General features: G+C 37.5%; 1 protein-coding gene across 1 annotated transcript in view; it reads left to right on the top strand.

The window, feature by feature from the left end:
- The window catches only part of HFM1 (helicase for meiosis 1), a 164,166-nt gene that overhangs the window by 110,312 nt on the left and 25,941 nt on the right, over positions 1-27,913 (top strand). Inside the window, exons 30-33 of the mRNA XM_066266521.1 lie at positions 2,463-2,543; positions 2,786-2,901; positions 3,511-3,590; positions 4,816-4,919. Of these exons, the coding sequence (XP_066122618.1) occupies positions 2,463-2,543; positions 2,786-2,901; positions 3,511-3,590; positions 4,816-4,919 (381 nt within the window). The remainder of the gene's footprint in view (positions 1-2,462; positions 2,544-2,785; positions 2,902-3,510; positions 3,591-4,815; positions 4,920-27,913) is intronic.

Genomic DNA, 27,913 nt, shown 5'->3' with positions numbered 1-27,913 from the left:
AAAAATTAAGAGTAGAACTACCATATGATCCAGCAACCCCTCTATGGGTATATAACCCAAAACCTTGAAAATATTAGTACATAAAGACACATGTACCCCCATGTTCATCACAGCATTATTCACAGTTGCCAAGACGGAAACAACCAAAGTGCCCTTCTATAGATGACTGGATAAAGAAGATGTGGTATATATATATATAATGGAATACTACTCAGCCATAAGAAATGATGACATAGTGTCATTTACAACAACATGGATGGACCTTGATAACATTATACTGAATGAAATAAGTGAATCAGGAAAAGCTAAAAACTATGTTTCCACACATAAGTGGGATCCAAAATTGATACTCATGGACATAGATAAAAGTGGAGTGGTTACCAGGGGGAGGGGGAGATAATGAAGGGGATTGGGGCCAGGATATAAAGAGGGACAAATATAAGGTGACAGAGGATAATTTGACTTTGAGTGATGGATATACAATATAATTGACTGTCCAAATGATGTGGAGATGTTTACCCAAAATCTATGTACTTTTGTTGATCAATGTCACCCTGTTAAATTTAATTTTCTAAATTAAAAAAAAAAAAGTTGATAGGTTCTGATAGACAAAGAAGTGAAGGTCTTCTTAGACAAGAGGTAATTTCAAAGGTATAATTATAGAAAGGATTGGGACTGTTTGAATAGTGGCGAGTGAATGTATTTTGATGGATTTAAGGTTAGCATGGGTACTGAAAAGGGGAGCTAGATTGTGTCGAGGACCTTCAGTAAGGAATTTTGTTGACAGCAGAAAGTAATGTTTCTAATTGAGCAAATGATCTATCAGAGTTGAATTTTAGGAGAATTAATTAAGAAACAGAATATAGCATAAATTTTAGCATTGTAGTACTGGATTCAAGGAAATTGGGTAACCAAGTGAGAGATGAGATCATGAACTGGGGTAAAACTTGGCAAGCCATGGCCCACCTGCTTTGTAAAGTGTAATGTCAAAACCTTTCAGACAAAGACGGGTAGGAGTGCACTTGTATTTGAGGAACATCAGGTATTGGAGAGCACAGCTCTCATTGGCATAACTGTGAGTCATCTCAAGGAGTTGAAAGGAGCCTATCTGAGGCTTTCAGCTTGTGCCGGGTGATTCTTAGGTTTAGATCAAGCTGAGATAAGTTTTGGATTGGGTGCTCTCAGAAAATGGAGTATTGGATATTTTGGTGTATTTTATCTTGGAGATGGGAGGATTAAAGAAATAGTCATTTGTGTTAGCCAGAAGAGGGGGATGTTTAGTTATTTTTGTGGTTCTTAAGTGTCCTTATCTGTAGTTTCAGAAAAATTGCATTGTAGTCTTATCTCTTCTATAATAACAGAGTGGCCTTATCTGAGTATTGTTTCCAAAGTTGTTTATGATCAGTTGGGAACACTATTGTTTAGCTGTTAGCTTCCAGTTGCCAGGTGTGTTTTGTTATTTAATCAGTACCCAATACGTTGATCTGATTAGCTGCCAAGTTGTCTAGCCAGTTGCCTCATATGGTGAGCGAGTTATCCACTTGCTGCAGGGTGCTATACATACACAGTACTATCATTGTCTAGATGTGCCATGCCTTGAAAAAGGTTGATAGAACAATGGCATTGAAAATAAAGAGTAAAAGACCAAGAAAAGTTCTTCAAAGCTCTTCATAATCTATGTTTCTTGTTCACTTAAATACTCCAGCAAATAAAAACTGATTTCTGTTTCTACTCTCTGTAGTTTACTGCCTTTGGATAATTTGTCCTTAATCTGGAACATCATCCCCTGGTCCCCTTCTCTTTTCCAGATCCTGTCTGTTCTTCAAGGACCAGTTCAAATGTTCCTCCCTTTCTCCTTGTGAGAGCTAAGATCAAGAAAAAGCCTATTTGAAATATAATACATAAAAAAATTATTTATTCACATATATTAAGTCTAGCTTTGGCAATCAAGTTGGAAGCAATCTCTCCTGTCTATGAATTTTTATAGCAAATTTCTTATACCCCTACAGCATTTGTTTCTAACATTTATTAAATATGTATGATGTCCTGTCTCCTAGCAGCTATCACTGATGCCATCAAAATGCCATGAGGTTTGCTTGTTTCCTGGTTCTTCAGGCTTAAGTATAAAGCAGCAGAAAGTTCTAAAACTCCACCCTTATTCTTACCTCATTCAGGACAAGAAGTACTGAGTTACTCTATTTCTATTAGGGAGTTAAGAAAAGCTTACAGGTGGCTCAATGCTCCTTGTGAGAAGCTGAGTTGGGGCTAATAGGGGATAGGGGCTGTTATCAGAACTATCTTTTTTGAAAATTACATATTAAGTGGGTTAATATTGGAAAAAATGTGAAAAATCAGTCTTTCTGTACTGTCTAAAAGTAAAGAGACTGCATACACATTAATTATATTAAATTTATAAAAATAGATGTAGTAAAAATAGGTTTGTTTATCTTACATTAATTTAGGAATGACTACCTGCAAAAAGCCCGGAAAGCGAGACTGTAATCATCACTGTAAAAATAAACGAACATGTGGACATGATTGCTGTGAGTTCCATAAAACAAGTTCATTTCAGGTTTTAAAATTGAAAGCTTTGATAAATAGTAATTATATCCCAATTGTCTATGTGTGATATTTATATTATGCAGCTTATAACATGAATAAATTTCTTTCTTTTGTGGGCAACATGAGAAAAAGTAAACATTAGATTAGAAATTTTAAAGAAATTTGGTTTTATATGAACAATACCTAAAGCTTAACCTAAAAAATCTAGAATTTCTTATTATAGGTAAAACTGGAGTTGCACAGAAGCCAGAAATGAAAGAGCCAACAATTTCTTCATATTTATCTGATTTAAGAAACAGAAATGCTATTTTATCTCATCCTCCAGTTAAACGTCTCAAGGTTAGTTTTAATAACATTTAGCCCTTGTAATGTAATTAAATGTACATAAATATGCCTTTATTCTGTGTATCAATTAGGTCGGTATTTGTAGTATACTTGAGGGATTGACTAGGAATATGACCATTATTCATAATACTGTTTCTAAATTAAAAGGTATTATAGTTCATAATAATCAATCTGTAAATCCACTTTGAGGACATATTTATGTCCCTCATTAGCTTATTTTTGTTTGTTTCCAGAAAAGAGGGAAATGGAGAGGGATATGTAAGTTGGCTTGGTTCAGAAATTGAAACGAGAGAGCTAAGTTAGAAATATTCAATAGATTTGAGAGTCATTCATGTGTAGCTGACCATTCATGCTGTGGGAATAGATGAAATCTTTAATTGAGGATATGTAGAGTGAGAAAAAGGCCTAGTAAAAAACCTTGAAGAAAATTTACATTTCAGAAGAGCCTAAGAAGAAATTTTGTTTAAGAACTAGCCTGAGTTTCTCATAATTCATTGGTCTTTGGACTTTATGTATCAGTAGGAATTTTGTTGTTTGTCTTATTTGTTAAAAGGTATTGATGTGAAGTTGGTAGCTGAAGTTGTATTTACTTTTCGTTAATAGATGCAAATGAATAAATCTCAAAGTGTGAACCTTAAGAAGTTTGGTTTTACTCCAAAACCTTCTCTTCCTAGTATATCAAGGTACATATATAATGTTAACATCTAAAGAAAATATTCATCATAAACTCTCTGTTCCTTCTAATGGTCATTTATTTAGAGAAAGGTGGTTACTAGCTACTTTCAAATCACAGTAATTATTTGGTTCCATAATGAGGTAATGGCATCATAAGTTTCGTTATCTTTCACACCCTAAACTTACTTAGAACTCTATGGTTATAGAATGCTTTAACATTCACTGAATAATCTCTTCCCTGGGAAACTACCCATCCTATATGTCATTCCATCAGGCTCTCTCTGCCTTCTCAACTTAGCAGTGACAAGAGTATACTTTAAAAATAGAATTTATAGACCTGTGGTGGCGCAGTGGATAAAGCGTTGACCTGGAAATGCTGAGGTCGCCGGTTCGAAACCCTGGGTTTGTCTGGTCAAGGCACATATGGGAGTTGATGCTTCCGGCTCCTCCCCCCTTCTCTCTCTCTCTCCTCTCTCTCTCTCTCTCTCTCTCTCTCTCTCTCTCTCTCTCTGTCTCCTCTCTAAAAATGAATAAATAAAATAAAAAAATAGAATTTATATAGGTATACATGAAGACTATACCAAGTTTAATCTTTTCCATTTAGAGGCCCACTTTATATTAATAATACTTCATATTTATAAAGTACTTAATAATTTAAAATTTTAAATCTATATACCTTTTGCCCTTAGCAACCTGGCTCATAAAATGAGGTATTTTTATCTCATTTCATAGATGAAATAACTGAAGCTCATATTTCTAGTTAATGAGAAAGCCCTAGATGATAAGTCAGTGTTCTTGATCTTTATTACATTGCCTAGAAGACAATAGTATGTCATTTTCTTTTCCAGATAAAAGAATTTTATATTGCAAGGATGACATTTAATATATACAATACTTAATTCATATAGAACAGCTACTGACAATCAGAACAGATGCCAGTGCTACTTCAAGAGACCCTAGCTTGTGTTATCTAATGGAAAATAGCATTTGCAATAAATTTCTAAGGCTGTACACAGATAGCAGATATTTACACATTGGGTCCATGTAAAGATGACTAAGTATCCGTTGCCTCCCTTAAATCCCTATTTTTTACCCTTTACTATCCAGGTTATTATAGAAGTGTTGAGTGAATGAACCATATTTTTTTTCTGTTTATATGAATAAGTAGTTTTTGAAGTCATTAATTTTATTATTTTCTTTTAAAATTTTATGTTTTCATTTATCTTTATAAAGGTCAGAATATTTAAACATACCCGAATTATCTATAGTGGGGCCGAGGGATCAGCATGAAGTCTATACAAATGTTCAACAAGAACCATCTGAATATCAAGACAAAGGTAAATTACTGTTAATATTGACCTGAGAGAGAATACAATTTATCATTGCTTTGGATTGAAAAATCAGTATCTGAAATCATTATAATTATCAATTTGGGTTATTGAATCAATTTCAAATTCTTTGGGTCTGTTATTTCAGATGATCTTACTGGGCCATAAATTAAAAAAAAACTGAAAAACTCTTCCCTACGTAGTGTTGACTTTTTATTTAAAGATAATAGAAGAAAAGCTGAAAAAGTAAGGAATATTTGGGTACAAAAGGTATTAAAATGCTGAACTATTACATAACTTTAGAATTATGTAAAATAATTTATGATTATAAAATTTTACAAAATAGTAATGTGACCTTGGGAAAATTTTTAATTTCTTTGGGCCTTATCTTAAATAAAGGTATTAGAGAGTTGAAGGCTTGGTAAAAAAAAAAATAAACGGATTAAGCAAGGGGAAAAAATCTCTAGACAGACAACAGTATGGTGATTATAAGAGGGAATAGGGGTGGGGAGATAGAAGAGGGTAAAGGAATAAATGGTGATGGAAGGAGAGTTGACTTGGGATGGTGAGCACATAATACAATATACAAATGACATATTATAGACTTGTATACCTTAAATCTATATAATTTTATTAACCAGTGGCACCCCAATAAATTCAATTAAAAGAAAAAAACTTTAAATAAAATTAGGTGACTTTTAATATCTATAAAACCTATGATTCTTATAATTTCTATGATACTTTAAGAATATAACCTAGGTCAGAGTAATGGCAGGGTAGGAAGCGATACCGATAAATCTCCCCCAAAACTCAACAAGATCTTCAACCAGAAACAGAAAAACCTATACTTGGAGCTTCCAGATGCTTTGCAATACACCCAAAGGTATGATTGAGTGAAAAATTGGCTAAATATATAACCAAACCCCGAAGGAAATAGGGAGTAAGAAATGCTCCGCCTTCCTCACTAACCTAAACAGGGCGGCTTTCTCTGGTAACTGTGAATATAGAAACTGAGGCGGGCAAAGGGGGTGAATAGATCCAGGCTGCCGCGGCACAAATGGCCGAACCAGGCTGTGGCACGGAGATCCAAGCCGAGGAAAATCTGATCCCGTGGTAACCCGGGCAATACAAGCTAACACTCGCGCCAAACCCAAACAAAGAAAGACAAGCGGAGCGGCCATTTTACCCGGTCTCCTGGTCGGTGCACAGTTAGTGGGCGAGAATTTCTTCCAGGGCCCCGAGAGTGGGTGCCCGTGTTGCCCCACGGAGAGGCAGGGTCAGAGGCCTTTCTGTGGGCCGAGGGCAGAGTCTCTGGGCAGCCCCAGCGCCCTGGGAAAGCCACGCACGGGAGGGAGTGAGAACTAATTCCAACGGTGGAGATTTTCCGTGCTGGAGGGTGTTTCACTCAGAGGGAAATGCGGCCGGCCTCATATCCTGGTTTGCGCGTGCAGATAAGGAGTGAGCAATTCCTCCGAGTGCCTCGGCAGTGCGCACCCATGTTATCGCACAGAGGGGCAGAGTCAGGGGCCTTTGTGTGGGCCAAAGCAGAATCTCGAGCCGCCCCAGTGCCTTGCAAAAGCCGCGCACGGGGACGGAGTGAGACTCAATTCCAACGCTGCAACTTTTCCCTGCAGTTGGGGGTTTCACTCAGAGCGTGAGACTGCTGGCCGGATATCCTGGTCGCAGACAGTGAGTGAGAGTTTCCTCCAAGTGCCCCAGAAGTGGGCGCCCGCTTGTGTTACCGGACAGAGTGGCAGAGCCAGAAGTCTTTGAGTGGGCGGAAAGCCCGCCTGATTATGCTAGCAGCTCTGACTGACTGAGCCTTACCCAGAGCCCTGTGCTGAGTGGAAATAGAGTGGGGAGTTGCCAGCTCTTTGAGCCTCTTACTATCCAGGCAGAGGCAGCAGCAACCCCATAGCTGGATTATCAGGCTACTAACTGAGGAAGGAAAGACTAGGAGAAAGGCTCCAGGAACACGGACTCTCTCACTGTCGGAGCCTATAAATGCTAATGAGCTTCGACTGCCAACGAAGCTCATTACATGACTAAAGCACAATACATGACATTGCCATAGAGACTTATCAACTGCAAAACTCTACCTGAGCGTGCCAAAGGGGCAGAACCCGGGGTACAGAGTCACCGACCAGGAAGAGGGAGAGAAAAGAAAAACCAAGAAGATAACCTCTCAAAATCAAGAATAATCTGCAGACTTTATAACCTATCCCATTTTATTATATTTGTTCGTTTGTTTCTCTTATCTTCATTCTTGATACTTTTCTTTCCTCCTCCAATTTGGCCGATTAACTCTCTACCGGTCTTACTCTCTCCTCTCCTTGAACTACACTACCCATAAGTGTTACATCTCCCATTATCTTTTCTCTTCTCTTCCTTTCTCTCTATGAGGGTTGCACTCCAAAACCCTTAACTCTCTCTCTCTCTCTCTCTCCTTTCTTTTTTCTTCTTTTACTGGTTCCCTCTTTTTTTCTCTCTCTCTCTTTCTTTTCTCCCTCTATATTAGTTTCTTCCTTTCTCCTTTACATCTCCTCTCATTCAAACCTCAATAACAAACAAATGATCTTATCTGGGACTCAAACCTATGTTTGTGACATTTTGGGGGGTTTTTACTTCACCTTTTTAACTCACTAGCAGTGCTCCCATCCCTGGCTCTCCATATTATCTAGTTCTAGTTCCACTAAATACAATAGTAATTTTTTAATTTGTCCCCCCATTTTTCCGTTTTCCTCTTATTCCTCTCATCATAACTCTTAGACAACCAACACCTAAAAGCAAATCATTTTATTCTTGACCCAAATTTTTTCCTTATTTGCTTTTTGTGGGTCCATACACTCTTTTTTTTTTTTTCTTTTTTTTTTTTTTTTTTGCCCCTTTATTACTTTTCCCCAATTCAGGCCCTCCATCACAGGCATTGTTTGTTATAATTCACAGTCCACCACAAGATTTTCTCAAGAAAGAGGGGAGAGGAGAGGAGAGGAAAAAAGGAGGGGGGGAATAATTTCCTTTTTTTTTTAATTTTTATTTTATTTTATTTTTCTTTATTTTATTATTAATTTTTTTAAAAAAAAACAACTCTTTTGATTTTTTATTTTTTTTTATTTTTTTTAACTTTTTATTCTTTATTAAATCTCATTAATACTATCAACAAAACCACCCTCAGATGCCATTAAGGAAGAGAAAATCAAATATCATGGATACAAAAGAAAGAGAGGTAACACAGCTAGATGAGGAAAAATCTATGGAGAAAAAATTTAATATATTGGAAACGTTGGAGCTAAATGACAGAATTCAAGATAGAAATCCTAAAAATCCTCCGAGATATACAAGAAAACACAGAAAGGCAATTTAGGGAGCTCAGAAAACAACTCAATGAACACAAAGAATATATGTCCAATATGTTCAATTTTATAATTGAAACTATAAAAACAAATCAAACAGAGATGAAAAACTCAATTCACGAGATGAAAAACGAAGTAACAAGCTTAGCTAATAGAACAGGTCAGATAGAAGAGAGGATTAGTGAAATAGAAGACAAGCAACTTGAGGCACAACAGAGAGAAGAAGAAAGAGACTCAAAAATTAAAAAAAATGAGATAGCCCTACAAGAATTATCTGACTCCATCAAAAAGAATAACATAAGAATAATAGGTATATCAGAGGGAGAAGAGAGAGAAAATGGAATGGAGAACATACTCAAACAAATAATAGATGAGAACTTTCCAAGCCTGTGGAAAGAACTAAAGCCTCAAGTTCAAGAAGCAAACAGAACTCCAAGTTTTCTTAACCCCAACAGACCTACTCTAAGGCATATCATAATGAAATTGACACAAACCAACAGCAAAGAAAAAATTCTCAAGGCAGCCAGGGAAAAGAAGAATACAACATATAAAGGAAGGCCCATTAGATTATCATCAGATTTCTCAGCAGAAACTCTACAAGCTAGAAGAGAGTGGACCCCAATATTTAAAGTCCTGAAAGAGAGGAACTTTCAGCCATGAATACTATACCCATCAAAGCTATCCTTCAAATACGAAGGAGAAATAAAAACATTCACAGATACAGAAAAGATGAGGGAATTTATCATCAGAAAACCCCCACTCCAGGAATTACTAAAGGGGGTTCTCCAATCAGATACAAAGAACAAAAAAAAACAGAGCCACAAGTAAAAGCTCCAAGAAGAATACAATAAAACCAAATTTAAACTGTGACAACAACAAAAAGAAAGAGGGGGAGAAGATGGAGATTAACAGTAGCAAAGGACGATGGAGTGCAAAAGTACTCACAAAATAGTTCGCTACAATGAACAGGGTAGGGACCCTTTTCATTACTCAAAGGTAACCACCATTGAAAAAACCACCACAGAAGCACATGAGATAAAAAAGATAGCAACAGAGGAAAGATGTATGGAATACAACCAAATAAAAACAAAAGGTAGAAAAATGAAAGAGAAGGATCAAACAAGACACAAAACTAACAGAAAGCAAGATATAAAATGGCAATAGGGAACTCACAAGTATCAATAATTACACTAAATGTAAATGGATTAAACTCACCAATAAAAAGGCACAGAGTAGCAGAATGGATTAAAAAAGAAAATCCAACTGTATGCTGCCTACAGGAAACTCATCTAAGTAACAAGGATAAAAACAAATTCAAAGTGAAAGGCTGGAAAACAATACTCCAAGCAAATAACATCCAAAAAAAAGCAGGTGTAGCACTACTCATATCGGATAATGCTGACTACAAGACAGGAAAAGTACTCAGAGACAAAAATGGCCATTTCATAATGGCTAAGGGGACACTGAATCAAGAAGACATAATAATTCTTAATATATATGCACCAAACCAAGGAGCACCAAAATATATAAGACAGCTACTTATTGACCTTAAAACAAAAACTGACAAAAATACAATCATACTTGGAAACCTCAATACACCGCTGACGGCTCTAGATCGGTCATCCAAACAGAGAATCAACAAAGACATAGTGGCCTTAAACAAAACACTAGAGCACCTGGATATGATAGACATCTACAGGACATTTCATCCCAAAGTGACTGAGTATACATTCTTCTCCAGTGTACATGGATCATTCTCAAGAATTGACCATATGTTGGGCCACAAAAACAACATCAGCAAATTCAGAAAAATGGAAGTTGTACCAAGCATATTTTCTGATCATAAAGCCTTGAAACTAGAATTCAACTGCAAAAAAGAGGAAAAAAATCCCACAAAAATGTGGAAACTAAACAACATACTTTTAAAAAGTGAATGGGTCAAAGAAGAAATAAGTGCAGAGATCAAAAGATATATACAGACTAATGAAAATGACAATACGACATATCAGAATCTATGGGATGCAGCAAAAGCAGTGATAAGAGGGAAGTTCATATCGCTTCAGGCATATATGAACAAACAAGAGAGAGCCCAAGTGAACCATTTAACTTCCCACCGTAAAGAACTAGAAAAAGAAGAACAAAGACAACCCAAAACCAGCCGAAGAAAGGAGATAATAAAAATCAGAGCAGAAATAAATGAATTAGAGAACAGAAAAACTATAGAAAAAATTAATAGAACAAGGAGCTGGTTCTTTGAAAAGATCAACAAAATTGACAAACCCTTGGCAAGACTTACCAAGGAAAAAAGAGAAAGAACTCATATAAACAAAATCCAAAATGAAAGAGGAGAAATCACCATGGACACCGTAGATATACAAAGAATTATTGTAGAATACTATGAAAAACTTTATGCCACTAAATTCAACAACCTAGAAGAAATGGATAAATTCCTAGAACAATACAACCTTCCTAGACTGAGTCAAGAAGAAGCAGAAAGCCTAAACAGACCTATCAGTAGAGAAGAAATAGAAAAAACCATTAAAAACCTCCCAAAAATAAAAGTCCAGGCCCTGAGGGCTATACCAGCGAATTTTATCAAACATTCAAAGACTTGGTTCCTATTCTACTCAAAGTCTTCCAAAAAATTGAAGAAGAAGCAATACTTCCAAACACATTTTATGAGACCAACATAACCCTAATACCAAAACCAGGCAAGGATGGCACAAAAAAAGAAAACTACAGACCAATATCTCTAATGAATACAGATGCTAAAATACTAAACAAAATACTAGCAAATCGAATACAACAACATATTAAAAAAATAATACATCATGATCAAGTGGGATTCATCCCAGAATCTCAAGGATGGTTCAACATACGTAAAACGGTTAATGTAATACACCATATCAACAAAACAAAGAACAAAAACCACATGATCTTATCAATAGACGCAGAAAAGGCTTTCGATAAAATACAACACAATTTTATGTTTAAGACTCTCAACAGGCCCTGGCCGGTTGGCTCAGCGGTAGAGCGTCGGCCTAGCGTGCGGAGGACCCGGGTTCGATTCCCGGCCAGGGCACATAGGAGAAGCGCCCATTTGCTTCTCCACCCCTCCGCCGCGCTTTCCTCTCTGTCTCTCTCTTCCCCTCCCGCAGCCGAGGCTCCATTGGAGCAAAGATGACCTGGGCGCTGGGGATGGCTCTGTGGCCTCTGCCTCAGGCGCTAGAGTGGCTCTGGTTGCAATATGGCGACGCCCAGGATGGGCAGAGCATCGCCCCCTGGGGGGAAGAGCACCGCCCCTGGTGGGCGTGCCGGGTGGATCCCGGTCGGGCGCATGTGGGAGTCTGTCTGACTGTCTCTCCCTGTTTCCAGCTTCAGAAAAATGAAAAGAAAAAAAAAAAAAAAAAAAAGGACTCTCAACAAAATGGGTATAGAAGGAAAGTATCTCAACATGATAAAGGCCATATATGATAAACCATCAGCTAACATCATATTAAATGGCACTAAACTGAAGGCTTTCCCCCTTAAATCAGGAACAAGACAGGGTTGTCCACTCTCTCCACTCTTATTTAATGTGGTACTAGAGGTTCTAGCCAGAGCAATCAGACAAGACAAAGAAATAAAAGGCATCCATATTGGAAAAGAAGAAGTAAAGGTATCACTTTTTGCAGATGATATGATCCTATACATCGAAAACCCCAAAGAATCCACAAAAAGACTACTAGAAACAATAAGCCAATACAGTAAAGTCGCAGGATACAAAATTTACAGAAGTCAATAGACTTTCTATATGCCAACAATGAAACAACTGAGAAGGAACTCAAAAGAATAATCCCCTTCACGATTGCAACAAAAAAAATAAAATACTTAGGAATAAACATAACAAAGAATGTAAAGGACTTATATAATGAAAACTATAAACCATTGTTAAGGGAAATCGAAAAAGATATAATGAGATGGAAGAATATACCTTGTTCTTGGCTAGGAAGAATAAATATAATCAAGATGGCTATATTACCCAAAGCAATATACAAATTTAATGCAATTCCCATCAAAATTCCAATGACATTTTTTAAAGAAATAGAGCAAAAAATCATCAGATTTATATAGAACTATAAAAAACCCCGAACAGCCAAAGCAATCCTAAAGAAAAAGAATGAAGCTGGGGGCATAACAATACCTGACTTCAAACTATATTATAGGGCCACGACAATCAAAACAGCATGGTATTGGCAGAAAAATAGACACTCAGACCAATGGAACAGAATAGAAAGTCCAGAAATAAAACCACATATATATAGTCAAATAATTTTTGATAAAGGGGCCAACAACACACAATGGAGAAAAGAAAGCCTCTTCAATAAATGGTGCTGGGAAAACTGGAAAGCCACATGCAAAAGAATGAAACTGGACTACAGTCTCTCCCCCTGTACAAAAATTAACTCAAAATGGATCAAAGATCTAAACATAAGACCTGAAACAATTAAGTACATAGAAGAAGACATAGGTACTCAGCTCATGGACCTGGGTTTTAAAGAGCATTTTATGAATTTGACTCCACAGGCAAGAGAAGTGAAGGCAAAAATTAATGAATGGGACTACATCAGACTAAGAAGTTTTTGCTCAGCAAGAGAAACTGATAACAAAATAAACAGAAAGCCAACTAAATGGGAAATGATATTTTCAAACAACAGCTCAGATAAGGGCCTAATATCCAAAATATACAAAGAACTCATAAAACTCAACAACAAACAAACAAACAATCCAATAAAAAAATGGGAAGAGGATATGAATAGACACTTCTCCCAGGAAGAAATACAAATGGCCAACAGATATATGAAAAGATGCTCATCTTCTTTAGCTATTAGAGAAATGCAAATCAAAACGGCAATGAGATACCACCTCACACCTGTTCGATTAGCTGTTATTAGCATGTCAGGTAATAGCAAATGTTGGAGAGGCTGTGGAGAAAAAGGAACCCTCATACACTGTTGGTGGGAATGTAAAGTAGTACAACCATTATGGAAGAAAGTATGGTGGTTCCTCAAAAAACTGAAAATAGAACTACCTTATGACCCAGCAATCCCTCTACTGGGTATATATATCCCCAAAACTCAGAAACATTGATACGTAAAGACACATGCAGCCCCATGTTTATTGCAGCATTGTTCACAGTGGCCAGGACATGGAAACAACCAAAAAGCCCATCAATAGATGACTGGATAAAGAAGATGTGGCACATATACACTATGGAATACTACTCAGCCATAAGAAATGATGACATCGGAACATTTACAGCAAAATGGTGGGATCTTGATAACATGATACGAAGCGAAATAAGTAAATCAGAAAAAAACAGGAACTGTATTATTCCATACGTAGGTGGGACATAATAGTGAAACTAAGAGACATTGATAAGAGTGTGGTGGTTACGGGGGGGAGGGGGGAATGGGAGAGGGATAGGGGGTGGGGAGGGGCACAAAGAAAACAAGATAGAAGGTGACAGGGGACAATCTGACTTTGGGTGGTGGGTATGCAACATAATTGAACAACAAGATAACCTGGACTTGTTATCTTTGAATATATGTATCCTGATTTATTGATGTCACCCCATTAAAAAAATAAAATTATAAAAAAAAAAAAAAGAATATAACCTAGTTAGTAGGATATAGCTGGTGTGTAATCTAGGTTTGTCTTTTATCTGTTTCTGTCATTAAATTAATGAGATAGCACATGTAAATTTTTCAACATCATGCCTGGCTCATCATTAGTCTGGATCTGGCTATTAATTGCATCATTTCTCTGGGTCATGTTATTAGTAACCAGTCTCTTAAAATATGTGTGAAATAATCCTGGCCATAGTGTTGTTCAGGTAGCTGTCTGTAAAAATGGTAAGCTTTGGGTTTCCTTAAAATAATTTCATGTGTGTGGACTTGGCAAAAGATCTTAGGTAGGCAAGACCTAGAGTACCTACCACTTCTTATGACACCATCGTAGCCATTAGGCCTAATATATCAAGAAAAATCCCCTAATTTTACTCAGAATATCTGGGCATTTATCCAACTTGTTTGAAGCCTGAATATCATTACAACCTGCATAGATGGTATAAGATTGTCAATGCTGTTATTTTCATCTCTCTTCAACTTATAGCTCTTTCTATACCAGAGTTTATCCTTCCCTCTACTTATTTTGTGTTGTTTTAACAGAGTTTTTATATTTTTATTTCTTTTCTACCCACTATTCCAAATTCAATTCCTATTATAATATAAAAGTCTCATCATACCCTGGCCACTTAGCTCAGTGGTAGCATGTCGGTCCAGCGTGTGGATGTTCCAGTTCAATTCCTGGTCAGAGCACACAGGAGAAGCGACCATCTGCTTCTCCTCCCCTCCTCCTCTCCATTCTCTCTCTCCCTCTCTTTCTCTCTCTATCTCTCTCTCTACCCCTCCTGCAGCCATGACTCAGTTGGAACAAGTTGGGCCTCAGGCACTGAGGATGGCTCCATAGCTTCCCCTCAGGCATGAAAATGGCCTGGTTACCAAGCAATGAAGCAACAGCCCCAGATGAGCAGAGCATCACCCTCTAGGGCTTGCCAGGTGGATCCTGGTCGGGATGCATGCAGGAGTCTGTCTCTCTTCCCTCACCCTGCTTCTCACTTAAGAAGAAAAATAAATAAATAAATAAAAATACAAGTCTTTTCATGATACTTTAACTCCCAATGATAACCATATCCCTGTTCTTCTTAATGCTCCCCCTTTTTGAAAGAAGGATCTGTATAGTATATTCTAGCTCTGCTATTTAGTAGTCGTATAACCTTTCATAGTATACTTACCCATTTTGTCTTGATACCCTCATTTGGTTATATTTTAGGGATTTTAGGATTAAATGAGATAATGTATAGAAAACTCCTAGCATAGTATTTGGTACTGTTATTAGTAGTAATTGTATATATTATACTTTTTATACATTAGTCTTTGATAACAAAAATGTTAGATTCAGGGAGTACTGATATGCTGGGGCTGCCAAGAGTGTAAAAAGTCCCTGTGACGCTGAGAACAAAGAGTTCAGCAACATCCTGCACTGAGTCAGAGACCCTTATCAGAAGTTTATGTTTGAAATTCTCCACTGAGTAATACCCCCCCCCGTAACTGCGCAGGTTTGGGGGGCTGCAGTGCTCCAGTCTCTTCGGAGGCGTGGGTTGCCTACAGTCCCTGCGCAGGTTTGGGGGGCTGCAGTGCTCCAGTCTCTTTGGAGGCGTGGGTTGCCTGCAGTCCCTGCGCAGGTTTGGGGGCTGCAGTGTTCCCCTGTGTGGGTTACCTGCAGTCCCTGTGCAGGTTTGGGGGGCTGCAGTGTTCCCCTGTGTGGGTTACCTGCATCCCTGTGCAGGTTTGGAGGGCTGCAGTGCTCCCTTGCATGGGTTGCCTGCAGTCCCTGCACAGGTTTGCAATAAAACTTATAAAATTCACTTTGTGTCTGCTGTGGCCTGTCTCCTAGGATGTAACAAAAAACATACTATAAATGTATTCAAATAATTTTCTCTTGAGAATGTTTTTAGAAAAGCATAGCAAGTTTTATTATCTGTATTCCAATTTCAAGATGGGGAAGAAGAAGAATGTCAGAAATTATATGAGATAGCATGTTGAATCATAAAATTTTAATTGTAAGAGATCTTTGTGCAATTTCTCATTTTACAGTGAAGGATGCCAAGACTTTGAGAGATTAAATGACTTGCCCCAAATTACATATCTAATTATTGGCAGAACCAGAAATAGAGTCCATATCTCTTGATTCCCAGTCCAATGCCTTTTCTATAAAATGAAATTTACTTCATTATTAGTGGAGGATTGAAAATTGAACCAATAGTAGTATATGAACTCCTTTCAACTTGCCACGCCACAACTATACACATTTCTCTGTCTCTGCACCCATCCTTAACTTTCTATTTGTCTGAAAGGAAGACTGATCTTTTCTATTCAAGGTTTATCTCTTCATCTGTAATCCTAATTTTTCCAATCTCATGTCCCCTGCGACTTTAGATACCATTTATCCCTCTTCTTTTCCCCATTTTTTTCAAGTTCTCCCTATTGTCTCTTTCTCATCAGCATATAAATATGCTCAAGTCTCTTTCTTCTTCAGTTTCATATCCCCATCTAACTAGTTATGGCCTTTTTTTAATTGTAAGTGATAGAAATTCTACTCAAACTGACAAGCACAAAAGAAGAAACCAATTGTCTCAGGTAAACTAGAAAATCCAGACAGATATCTGGCTTTATCCAGGTATTCAAATGATCTCATCATGCCTCTGGTTTTCTCTCATTGTTTAAAAATATCCTGGTTACTAATTGGCTTTATTTCTTAAACAGGCTTTCTCACATGGCAGTATGCTCTTAACTCACATTTTCCCAATTTAACAGCTTCAGTAGAAAAATGCAGACTTCTCTGCTAGCTTTGGAGACCAGAGTTCATTCTGACTATCCTCAGTTGAGTCTTGTATTCATCCTTTAAGCCAGTGTTTTCCACTGCCAGTCCACCAGAAATTTTGTGCCAGTCCATAAAAGAGTTAATCACCCTGATGTTATATATGAAAATTATAAACCCAGTAAACTTACTTGAATGCACTTATGCTCAAGATGATTGCCATTTATCAGTCTGTATCATCGATGAAAATACTATTGAGGTTGTCTTAGATAGCTTTGGAACTTGTAAGCTCGTTAGAACAACCTTTTGCACTGTGCAAAGTATTTATAAATCACATGCAATAGACAAAAGACATTCGGACAAACTAAAGTAGTATTCAATGCACCGTATATGTGGAGTTTGGAAATCAAACACCAGCTTGTTCTGTGTTGCACTGTTATGCATGGTAAGATAAAACTTTATTAGTTGTGTGTTTCCATTTCCAGGTAGCTAGGTCACAGGTCCCCAAGTGTAAAAAGTTGAAAACCACTGCTTTAAGCAATATCTGTGGCCTTGCAGAAGCCAGGGTACCATGAATGACATCCTCACCAGGATCACGTGGAATGTGAAAGGCAGTTTTCTAAAAGGACAAGAAGGATATTCTTACTAAAAGAAGGAGAAGCATGCCATGCAGAGAAAAAAGAGAATCACTAGTCTTCATACCCTCTACCTCTTGCTTTCCCGTTGAACCAAAAATTCTTGAAAGAGCAGTTTATACTCACTGTGCTCACTTCCTTTCCCCCTCATAACTCTTCATTCACTAAAATTTGGGTTCTCCATCACTCCTTTGAAAACTGCTTTTGCTCAGACCATGTGGTGACCTCCTAATTGCTGAATTCAGTGAACTCTTCAACTTTTATTTCCTTTGAGCTTTGTAGTATTTGACACATCTGTTTTTTCCTTCCTTATGGAAATCTCTTTTTTTAAAATTTCAATTAAACCACTCAGTTGGGTCTTCTACTACTTCTTGGACTGCCTGGGCTTTTCTTCTCGATGTTGCAAAAGGATTCTGTTTTTGCTTCTTTATTCTTCTCACTTTGTAAACTTACCATAGGCAATGTCACCTAAGACCATGTCTTCAATTACTAACTGTATTTGGATGATTTCTGAATCTGTATTCCCAACTAAATATTTCTGTCTAGCCCATGACCTGTCTATGGGCCATGCAATCACCTTTCTAGACATAAAAGTTAACATGTCAGCATCTGAACTCTTTCTGTTTTCTCTACATCTCACTCTGCTCCTTTTGTTTTCTTCTTAGCTGAGTGACAGAACCCTCTTCTTTGCCAAGCTGCTAAAGGCAGAAAAGAGTCTAAATATCTTACCTCACTTGTAATGAATCACTAAGTCCTATGTACTCTACCACTTGCACATCTCTTTATCTATTCTTTCTACTTCTTCTGCTGGTACTCTAGCTCAGGCGTTCATTGTCTCTCACATTTTTTTTTTTTTTACAGAGAGAGAGAAAGTCAAGAGAGGGATAGACAGGAACAGATAGACAGGGATGGAGAGATGAGAAGCATCAATCATTAGTTTTTCGTAGCGCATTGCGACACCTTAGTTGTTCATTGATAGCTTTCTCATATGTGTCTTGACCGTGGGCCTTCAGCAGACCAAGTAACCCCTTGCTCAAGCCAGTGACCTTGGGTCCAAGCTGGTGAGCTTTTGCTCAAACCAGATGAGCCCTCACTCAAGCTGGCGAACTCGGGGTCTAGAACCTGGGTCCTCGGCATCCCAGTCCGACGCTCTATCCACTGCACCACCATCTGGTCAGGCTGTCTCTCACTTTTTGCAGTGGCTTTTTACTTTGCTTCCAGGCTCATTATCCTCTAATTCATAACTATTTAAAGTGATCTCACCAAGTATACCTGATCATGTAAGTCTCTTGGTAAAATTTTTTCAGTAGTTATTCATTGCTTACAAGAAAAATAAAGGGAATTTCTTTTTTCTTTTTTTCTTTTTTTTTATAATTAAATTTTTATTAATTTTAATGGGGTGACATCAATAAATCAGGGTACATATATTCAAAGTTATCTTGTCATTCAATTATGTCCAGGTTATCTTCTCATTCAATTATGTTGCATACCCATCAACCAAAGTCAGATTGTCCTCCATCACCTTCTATCTAGTTTTCTTTGTGCCCCTCCCCCTCCCCCTCTCCCTTCTTCCCCCCCCATAACCACCACACTCCTGTCCATGTCTTTTAGTATGTCCTTCTGTCCCACCAATGTATGGAATCCTGCAGTTCCCATTTTTTTTCCGACCCACCCACCTCTCACTCGTATAATGTTATCAAGATCCCACCATTTTGTTGTAAGTGATCCAATGTCATCATTTCTTATGTCTGAATAGTGTACCATGGTGTATATGTGCCACATCATCTCCATCCAGTCTTCTATTTTTTTTTTACACTGATTAAAGCCTTTAAGCACACTCTTGGCCAATACAGCAAGAATCCATAAAAGAGTAGTGTCCTTAACTTGTTCACCAAGTCCACGTTGGCCCCATCACCATGCCAAATCCCTGCAAATGCAACACAACCCCAGTTCAGTCCGTTAGGAGCTGTCACAAGGAGCAGGAGTCCAGGAAGAGTCCACATCCAGGAAAAGTCCGCATGGCACTGGAATTGTCACAATTCTATACTTTGCAGCTCACGTCTAAGTCCCAATGACCGCTGCTTCTAGCCAGTAATGATTCAGGTAGACTGGAAAAGCCATCTGCAGCATGTGTGAAGATGGAGCTTCTGTTCTCCTCTGCCTGGAGAGATGAGACCAGGTTGTTTTTCCCTGGAGCTCTGCGACTGTGGCGTGGTAAAGAGAACTTGGGATACACTAAGCTGGGTGGCAAAGGTAGATTCATAATAGAAGTTGGCAAAAGGGGAAAGAGAGCTCTAAATTAGGAGTAGGTGCCAGCCTGAAATATGAGTGAGGTATTGAGGTAGGAGGAATAAAGGAGACACTATATATTAAACAAAGCAGCAGAAAATAGGACTATCAACACCCACAACAGAGATCTTTGAGGGAAGAATAAAAAAACCTGACTATTCAGACAAGACATAGTTAAGTGGCCCTTGTGCAAATGAGATCAGTTTACCTGCTTCTTGGAAGAAATACCCTAGGCTCATCCACAGTGTCATAGATGTGGCCGAGGGCCCTGGGCACCTTCAGCCTTCAGTGGCAAACCCCAGCATTCTGGGCAAGGTTAGGTCATAGGTGGCTGGAGCAGGGCTGGAAGAGACTGAACCCTCCCTTAGAAGAGCGAGGGGGAAGCCTACCTTCCAGTGTCCCTTTTTCCTCACAGCAAAGGCATGTAACTCTGGCAGGCTTTAGCTCAATGACCTTCCTTTCCACTATTGAAACAGGACCCAGATGGCATCTTATGAGACCCCTTTGGGGCGTTGGAGCCTTTAAGGGCATATCCTAAAAGCTGGTAGTTCACCTTATCTCTATTGGGCTTTTTCTGCCTATTGGTATCTTAAAAGCCATGCTCAGAAGATCTCGCTGAGGGGTTTGAGGATCCCCATCCACCTATATAAACCTTTTCCGTATATCTGGAGCTATTAGGAAAAAGACAAAACAGTGACAAATAAAAGAAGGTAGAAGTTTGCAGGAGAAAAGGATTTGGCATCTCCTGTTCATCAGCATTCAAAAGAAATTTAAATTTTTTAAGTAAAAAGTATGATGTGGTAGACCCATAGGAGTTCCAGGATATGACTCCCCCCTTTTAAGTTTTTTTTAAATTGACCTTAAAATATTTTCTGGGTACAATTTAATAATACCTTGACTTTAAAGATTATAAGAAATACCCATAATTCAAAAGGTTTGACAAAATACAGTAAATGCTTTTGCTCCATATGCAGGAGCATTGTCAGTTTAACCAGTTTAGGAAATCCAATAATAGAAAAATGCATACAGACAATGAGCTATAAGATGCTTAGCAGCCTCTCCTATTCTGACAGAGGTTACTATTCAATATAAATCCAGAATAGGTATCCACTGTAATGTGGACATAGGACTGTTTGCCAAATGAAGGTATATGAGTAACATCCATTTGCCAAGATTGTCCTGGTAGGGGTCCTTGAGGGTTAACTCCAAATGAAGGGACAGATTATAGTATAGGACCCCTTGGACAGGATTTCCCAATCTGCCACGCTGCTTCCTGAGAAAGTTGAAACTGTTTACACAGGGCTGCAGCATTCTGGTGATGAATAGTATGAGACTGAATTGCTCGATCTGTCATGGTTGCTCCAAATAATTTTCTTTTGGGTAGCTTGATCAACAAGGGCATTCCCTTGTGCTAAAGCTCCAGGGAGCATGGAATGAGCTCGAGTATGTCCCATAAAATGTGGAGCTCTATGTTGACATATAAGTCTTTGAAATCCCCAATCAAGCATCTGAGTACTGACTAAACCATTAGGACTGACAAGCAACGCTCCCGTATTTTTCAAAACATCTCCACCCCACAAATTAACTGACCATCCAGGGAGCACATAAGGCTTAAAAAATCCAGAATGACCTTCTTAATCTTCCCAATATAGAAAACTAGAACTTTGTTGAGGGAATTTACTCTGCCCTATACCTTGTAATTCTGTGGCTGCTGCATGAGTAGGCCAGGAAGGAGGCCAGTGTAGCTTAGCAATAACAGATACATCAGCTCTAGTACCTAAAAGTCCTTTAAATTTATGCTCATGTATTGTTAGTACCATTTCAGGGCGTTCCTGACCTATTTTTTTAAATCCAATTGGCAAAATCAGAGGAGCCAAATCACCAATTTTCTTGGGGCCCCTTTTGCAGGATGTAGCCCGAGAAGCAGAATTAGCATCCTTATACTATTCTTCTAACTGCCTGTATTAGCTGTGAGACAAATTCTTTTTTTTTTTTTTATTTATTTTAGTGGGGTGACATTGAAAAAATTGTCTTCCGTCACCTTCTAACTGGTTTTCTTTGTGCCCCTCCCCTCCATCAACCCCCCCTATCCTCCCCCCCACCCTGTAACCCCAACACTGTTGTCCATGTCTCTGAGTCTCATTTTTATGTCCCACCTATGTATGGAATCATATAGTTCTTAGTTTTTTCTGACTTACTTATTTCACTCAGTATTATGTTATCAAGGTCCATTTATGTTGTTGTGAAAGATCCGATGTCATCATTTCTTATGGCTGAGTAGTATTCCATAGTATATATGTACCAAAGCTTTTTAATCCACTCGTCCTCTGATGGACACTTGGGCTGTTTCCAGATCTTTGCTATTGTGAATGCTGCCATAAACATGGGGTGCATTTCTTATTTTCTTTTTTTTTTTTTTTTTTTTTTTTTAATAAATTTTTATTAATGGTAATGGGATGACATTAATAAATCAGGGTACATATATTCAAAGAAAACATGTCTAGGTTATATTGTCATCAAATTATGTTGCAAACCCCTCGCCCAAAGTCAGATTGTCCTCCGTCACCCTCTATCTAGTTCTCTGTGCCCCTCCCCCTCCCCCTAACTCTCTCCCTCCCTCCCTCCCATGTCCTCCCTCCCCCCCCACCCTTGGTAACCACCACACTCTTGTCCATGTCTCTTAGTCTCATTTTTATGTTCCACCAATGTATGGAATCATGTAGTTCTTGTTTTTTTCTGATTTGCTTATTTCACTCCTTATAATGTTATCAAGATCCCACCATTTTGCTGTAAATGATCTGATGTCATCATTTCTTATGGCTGAGTAGTATTCCATAGTATATATGTGCCACATCTTCTTTATCCAGTCTTCTATTGAAGGGCTTTTTGGTTGTTTCCATGTCTTGGCCACTGTGAACAGTGCTGCAATGAACATGGGGCTACATGTGTCTTCACGTATCAATGTTTCTGAGGTTTTGGGGTATATACCCAGTAGAGGGATTGCTGGGTCATAAGGTAGTTCTACTTGCAGTTTTTTGAGGAACCACCATACTTTCCTCCATAATGGTTGTACTACTTTACAGTCCCACCAACAGTGAATGAGGGTTCCTTTTTCTCCACAGCCTCTCCAACATTTGCTATTACCCGTCTTGTTGATAATAGCTAATCTAACAGGGGTGAGGTGGTATCTCATTGTAGTTTTGATTTGCATTTCTCTAATAACTAATGAAGCTGAGCATCTTTTCATATATCTGTTGGCCATTTGTATCTCTTCCTGGGAGAAGTGTCTGTTCATGTCCTCTTCCCATTTTTTTATTGGATTGCTTGTTTGTTTGTTGTTGAGTTTTATGAGTTCTTTGTAAATTTTGGATATTAGGCCCTTATCTGAGCTGTCGTTTGAAAATATCAGTTCCCATATAGTTGGCTGTCTGTTTATTTTGATATCAGTTTCTCTTGCTGAGCAAAAACTTTTAATTCTGATGTAGTCCCATTCATTTATCTTTGCCTTCACTTCTCTTGCCATTGGAGTCAAGTTCATAAAATGTTCTTTAAAACCCAGGTCCATGATTTTAGTACCTATGTCTTCTTCTATGTACTTTATTGTTTCAGGTCTTATATTTAGGTCTTTGATCCATTTTGAATTAATTTTAGTACACGGGGACAGGCTGTAGTCGAGTTTCATTCTTTTGCATGTGGCTTTCCAGTTTTCCCAACACCATTTGTTGAAGAGGCTTTCTTTTCTCCATTGTGTGTTGTTGGCCCCTTTATCAAAGATTATTTGACCATATATATGTGGTTTTATTTCTGGGCTTTCTATTCTGTTCCATTGGTCTGAGTGTCTATTTTTCTGCCAATACCATGCTGTTTTGATTATCGTGGCCCTATAATATAGTTTAAAGTCAGGTATTGTAATGCCCCCAGCTTCATTCTTTTTCCTTAGGATTGTTTTGGCTATTTGGGGTTTTTTATAGTTCCATATAAATCTGATGATTTTTTGTTCCATTTCTTTAAAAAATCTCATAGGGATTTTGATGGGAATTGCATTAAATTTGTATATTGCTTTGGGTAATATGGCCATTTTGATTATATTTATTCTTCCTATCCAAGAACAAGGAATATTTTTCCATCTCATTGTATCTTTTTCGATTTCCCTTAACAATGCTTTGTAATTTTCATTATATAGGTCCTTTACGTTCTTTGTTATGTTTATTCCTAGGTATTTTATTTTTTTTGTTGCAATCGTGAAGGGGATTATTTTTTTGAGTTCGTTTTCTAATATTTCATTGTTGGCATATAGAAAGGCTATGGACTTTTGTATGTTAATTTTGTATCCTGCGACCTTACTGTATTGGTTTATTGTTTCTAATAATCTTTTTGTGGAGTCCTTCGGGTTTTCGATGTATAGGATCATATCATCAGCAAAAAGTGATAGCTTTACTTCTTCTTTTCCGATATGGATGCCTTTTATTTCTTTGTCTTGTCTGATTGCTCTGGCCAGAACTTCTAGCACCACGTTGAATAAGAGTGGAGAGAGTGGACAACCCTGTCTTGTTCCTGATTTAAGGTAGAAAGTCCTCAGTTTTATGCCGTTTAAGAGGATGTTGGCTGATGGTTTATCATATATGGCCTTTATCATGTTGAGATATTTTCCTTCTATACCCATTTTGTTGAGAGTCTTAAACATAAAATTGTGTTGTATTTTATCAAAAGCCTTTTCTGCATCTATTGATAAGATCATGTGGTTTTTGTTCTTTGTTTTGTTGATATGGTGTATTACGTTAACCGTTTTGCGTATGTTGAACCATCCTTGAGATTCTGGGATGAATCCCACTTGATCATGATGTATTATTTTTTTAATATGTTGTTGTATTCGGTTTGCCAGTATTTTGTTTAGTATTTTAGCATCTGTATTCATTAGAGATATTGGTCTGTAGTTTTCTTTCTTTGTGCCATCCTTGCCAGGTTTTGGTATGAGGGTTATGTTGGCCTCATAAAATGTGTTTGGAAGTATTGCTTCTTCTTCAATTTTTTGGAAGACTTTGAGTAGAATAGGAACCAAGTCTTCTTTGAATGTTTGATAGAATTCACTAGTATAACCGTCTGGGCCTGGACTTTTATTTTTGGGGAGATTTTTAATAGTTTTTTCTATTTCCTCCCTGCTGATTGGTCTGTTTAGGCTTTCTGCTTCTTCATGACTCAGTCTAGGAAGGTTCTATTGTTCTAGGAATTTATCCATTTCTTCTAGGTTGTTGTATTTGGTGGCATATAATTTTTCATAGTATTCTACAATAATTCTTTGTATATCTATGATGTCTGTGGTGATCTCTCCTCTTTCATTTTGGATTTTATTTATTTGAGTCCTGTGTCTTTTTTCCTTGGTGAGTCTTGCCAAGGGTTTGTCAATTTTGTTGATCTTTTCAAAGAACCAGCTCCTTGTTTTATTGATTTTTTCTATAGTTTTTCTGTTCTCTATTTCATTTATTTCTGCTCTGATTTTTATTATCTCCTTTCTTCGGCTGGTTTTGGGTTGTCTTTGTTCTTCTTTTTCTAGTTCCTTAAGGTGTGAAGTTAAGTGGTTTACTTCAGCTCTCTCTTGTTTGTTCATATACGCCTGAAGTGATATGAACTTTCCTCTTATTACTGCTCTTGCTGAATCCCAGAGATTCTGATATGTCGTATTTTCATTTTCATTTGTCTGTATATATCTTTTGATTTCTGCAATTATTTCTTCTTTGACCCATTCATTTTTTAGAAGTATGTTGTTTAGTTTCCACATTTTTGTGGGTTTTTCCCCCTCTTTTTTGCAGTTGAATTCTAGTTTCAAGGCTTTATGATCAGAAAATATGCTTGGTACAATTTCAATTTTTCTAAATTTGCTGATATTGTCTTTGTGGCCCAACATATGGTCAATTCTTGAGAATGTTCCATGTACACTAGAGAAAAATGTATACTCTGTCGCTTTGGGATGAAGTGTCCTGTAGATGTCTATCATATCCAGGTGTTCTAGTGTTTCGTTTAAGGCCACTATATCTTTATTGATTCTCTGTTTGGATGACCGATCTAGAGCCGTCAGCGGTGTATTGAGGTCTCCAAGTATGATTGTATTTTTGTTAGTTTTTGTTTTAAGGTCAATAAGTAGCTGTCTTATATATTTTGGTGCTCCTTGGTTTGGTGCATATATATTAAGGATTGTTATGTCTTCTTGATTCAACTTCCCCTTAATCATTATGAAATGACCATTTTTGTCTCTGAGTACTTTTTCTGTCTTGTAGTCAGCATTATTAGATATGAGTATTGCTACGCCTGCTTTTTTTTGGGTGTTGTTTGCTTGGAGTATTGTTTTCCAGCCTTTCACTTTGAATTTGTTTTTATCCTTGTTGCTTAGATGTGTTTCTTGTAGGCAGCATATAGTTGGATTTTCTTTTTTAATCCATTCTGCTACTCTGTGTCTTTTTATTGGTAAGTTTAATCCATTTACATTTAGTGTAATTATTGACACTTGTGGGTTCCCTACTGCCATTTTATAAATTGCTTTCTGTTAGTTTTGTATCTAGTTTGATTCTTCTCTTTTGTTTTTCTATCATTTGTTTTTGTTTGTTTGTGTTCCATACTTCTTTCCTCTGTTGCTACCTTTTTTAAGTCGAGTGTTTTTGTGGTGGTTTTTTTAAGGGTGGTTACCATTAAGTAATGAAAAGGGTACCTACCATATTCATTGTAGTACCCTATCTTATAAGTATTTCTGCACTTCATCATCCTTTGCTACTGTTAATCTCCATCCTCTCCCCCCTTTTTTTCCTTTGTTGTCACAGTTTAAGTTTGGTTTTATTGTGTTCTTGGTGGAGCTGTTACTTGTGGTATTGTTTTCTTTTGTTCTTTGAATCTGGTTGGAAAACCCCCCTTAGTATTTCCTGGAGTGGGGGCTTTCTGTTGATAAATTCTCTCATCTTTTCTGTATTTGTGAATGTTTTTATATCTCCTTCATACTTGAAGGATAGCTTTGATGGGTATAGTATTCTTGGCTGAAAGTTCCTCTCTTTCAGGGCTTTAAATATTGGGGTCCACTCTCTTCTAGCTTGTAGAGTTTCTGCTGAGAAATCTGATGATAATCTAATAGGCCTTCCTTTATATGTTGTACTCTTCTTTTCCCTGGCTGCCTTGAGAATTTTTTCTTTGTCATTGGTTTGTGTCATCTTTATTATGATGTGCCTTGGAGTGGGTTTGTTGGGGTTAAGAAAACTTGGTGTTCTGTTTGCTTCTTGAATTTGAGGCTTTAGTTCCTTCCACAGGCTTGGGAAGTTCTCGTCTATTATTTGTTTGAGTATATTCTCCATTCCATTTTCTTTCTCTTCTCCCTCTGATATACCTATTATTCTTATGTTATTCTTTCTGATGGAGTCAGACAATTCCTGTAGGGCTTTCTCATTTTTTATTATTCTTGAGTCTCTTCTTCTCTCTGTTGTGCCTCAAGTTGTTTGTCTTCTATTTCACTAATCCTATCTTCAATCTGGGCTGTTCTGTTAGCTAAGCTTGTTACCTCGTTTTTCAGCTCGTGAATTGAGTTTTTCATTTCTGTTTGATTTGTTTTTATAGTTTCAATTTCCTTGGTAATATATTCTTTGTGTTCATTGAGTTGTTTTCTGATCTCCCTATATTGCCTTTCTGTGTTTTCTTGTATATCTCTGAGTATTTTTAAGATTTCTAGTTTAAATTCTCTGTCATTTAGCTCCAAGGCTTCCAATATGTTAAGTCTTTTCTCCATAGATTTTTCCACATCTATTTGTGTTACCTCTCTTTCTTTTGTATCCATAATATTCGATTTCCTCTTTCTTATCGGCATCTGAGGGTGGTCTTATTGATAGCACTAATTAGAATTAATAAAGAGTAAAAAGAAAAAAAAAAAAAAAGGGTAAAACACCCCACAAAAAAAAAACAGTAATAATTTATTATTTCCCCCTTTTTTCTCTCTTCTCTTTCCCTCCTCTCCCCTCCTCAGGGAAATATCGTGCCTATAATGGAGGGCCTGATTTGGGGTGAAGAGTTCAAGGGGCAAAAAAAGGGAGTAGGGACCTACTAAATGCAAAAAAAAAAAAAAAAAAAAAAAAAAAGGAAGAAAATCTTAGACAAGCATAAGATGATTTGCTTGTAAGTGATGGTCAACTAAGAGATATAATGAGAGGGATAAGAGGGAATCAGAAAAAAGGACCAAAAAAGAATAATAAAGAAGAAAAAATAAAAATAATAAGTAAAAATCTGTTGTATTAAGTGGAGCGAAGACTAAATACAATGGAGACCTTGGGTTGGGAGG

Source organism: Saccopteryx bilineata, chromosome 3 (genome assembly GCF_036850765.1).
Source record: "Saccopteryx bilineata isolate mSacBil1 chromosome 3, mSacBil1_pri_phased_curated, whole genome shotgun sequence".
NCBI classification, from domain to species: Eukaryota; Metazoa; Chordata; class Mammalia; order Chiroptera; family Emballonuridae; genus Saccopteryx; species Saccopteryx bilineata.
Note: the sequence above shows the minus strand (reverse complement) of the source record. Positions and strands in the feature narration are given on the sequence as shown.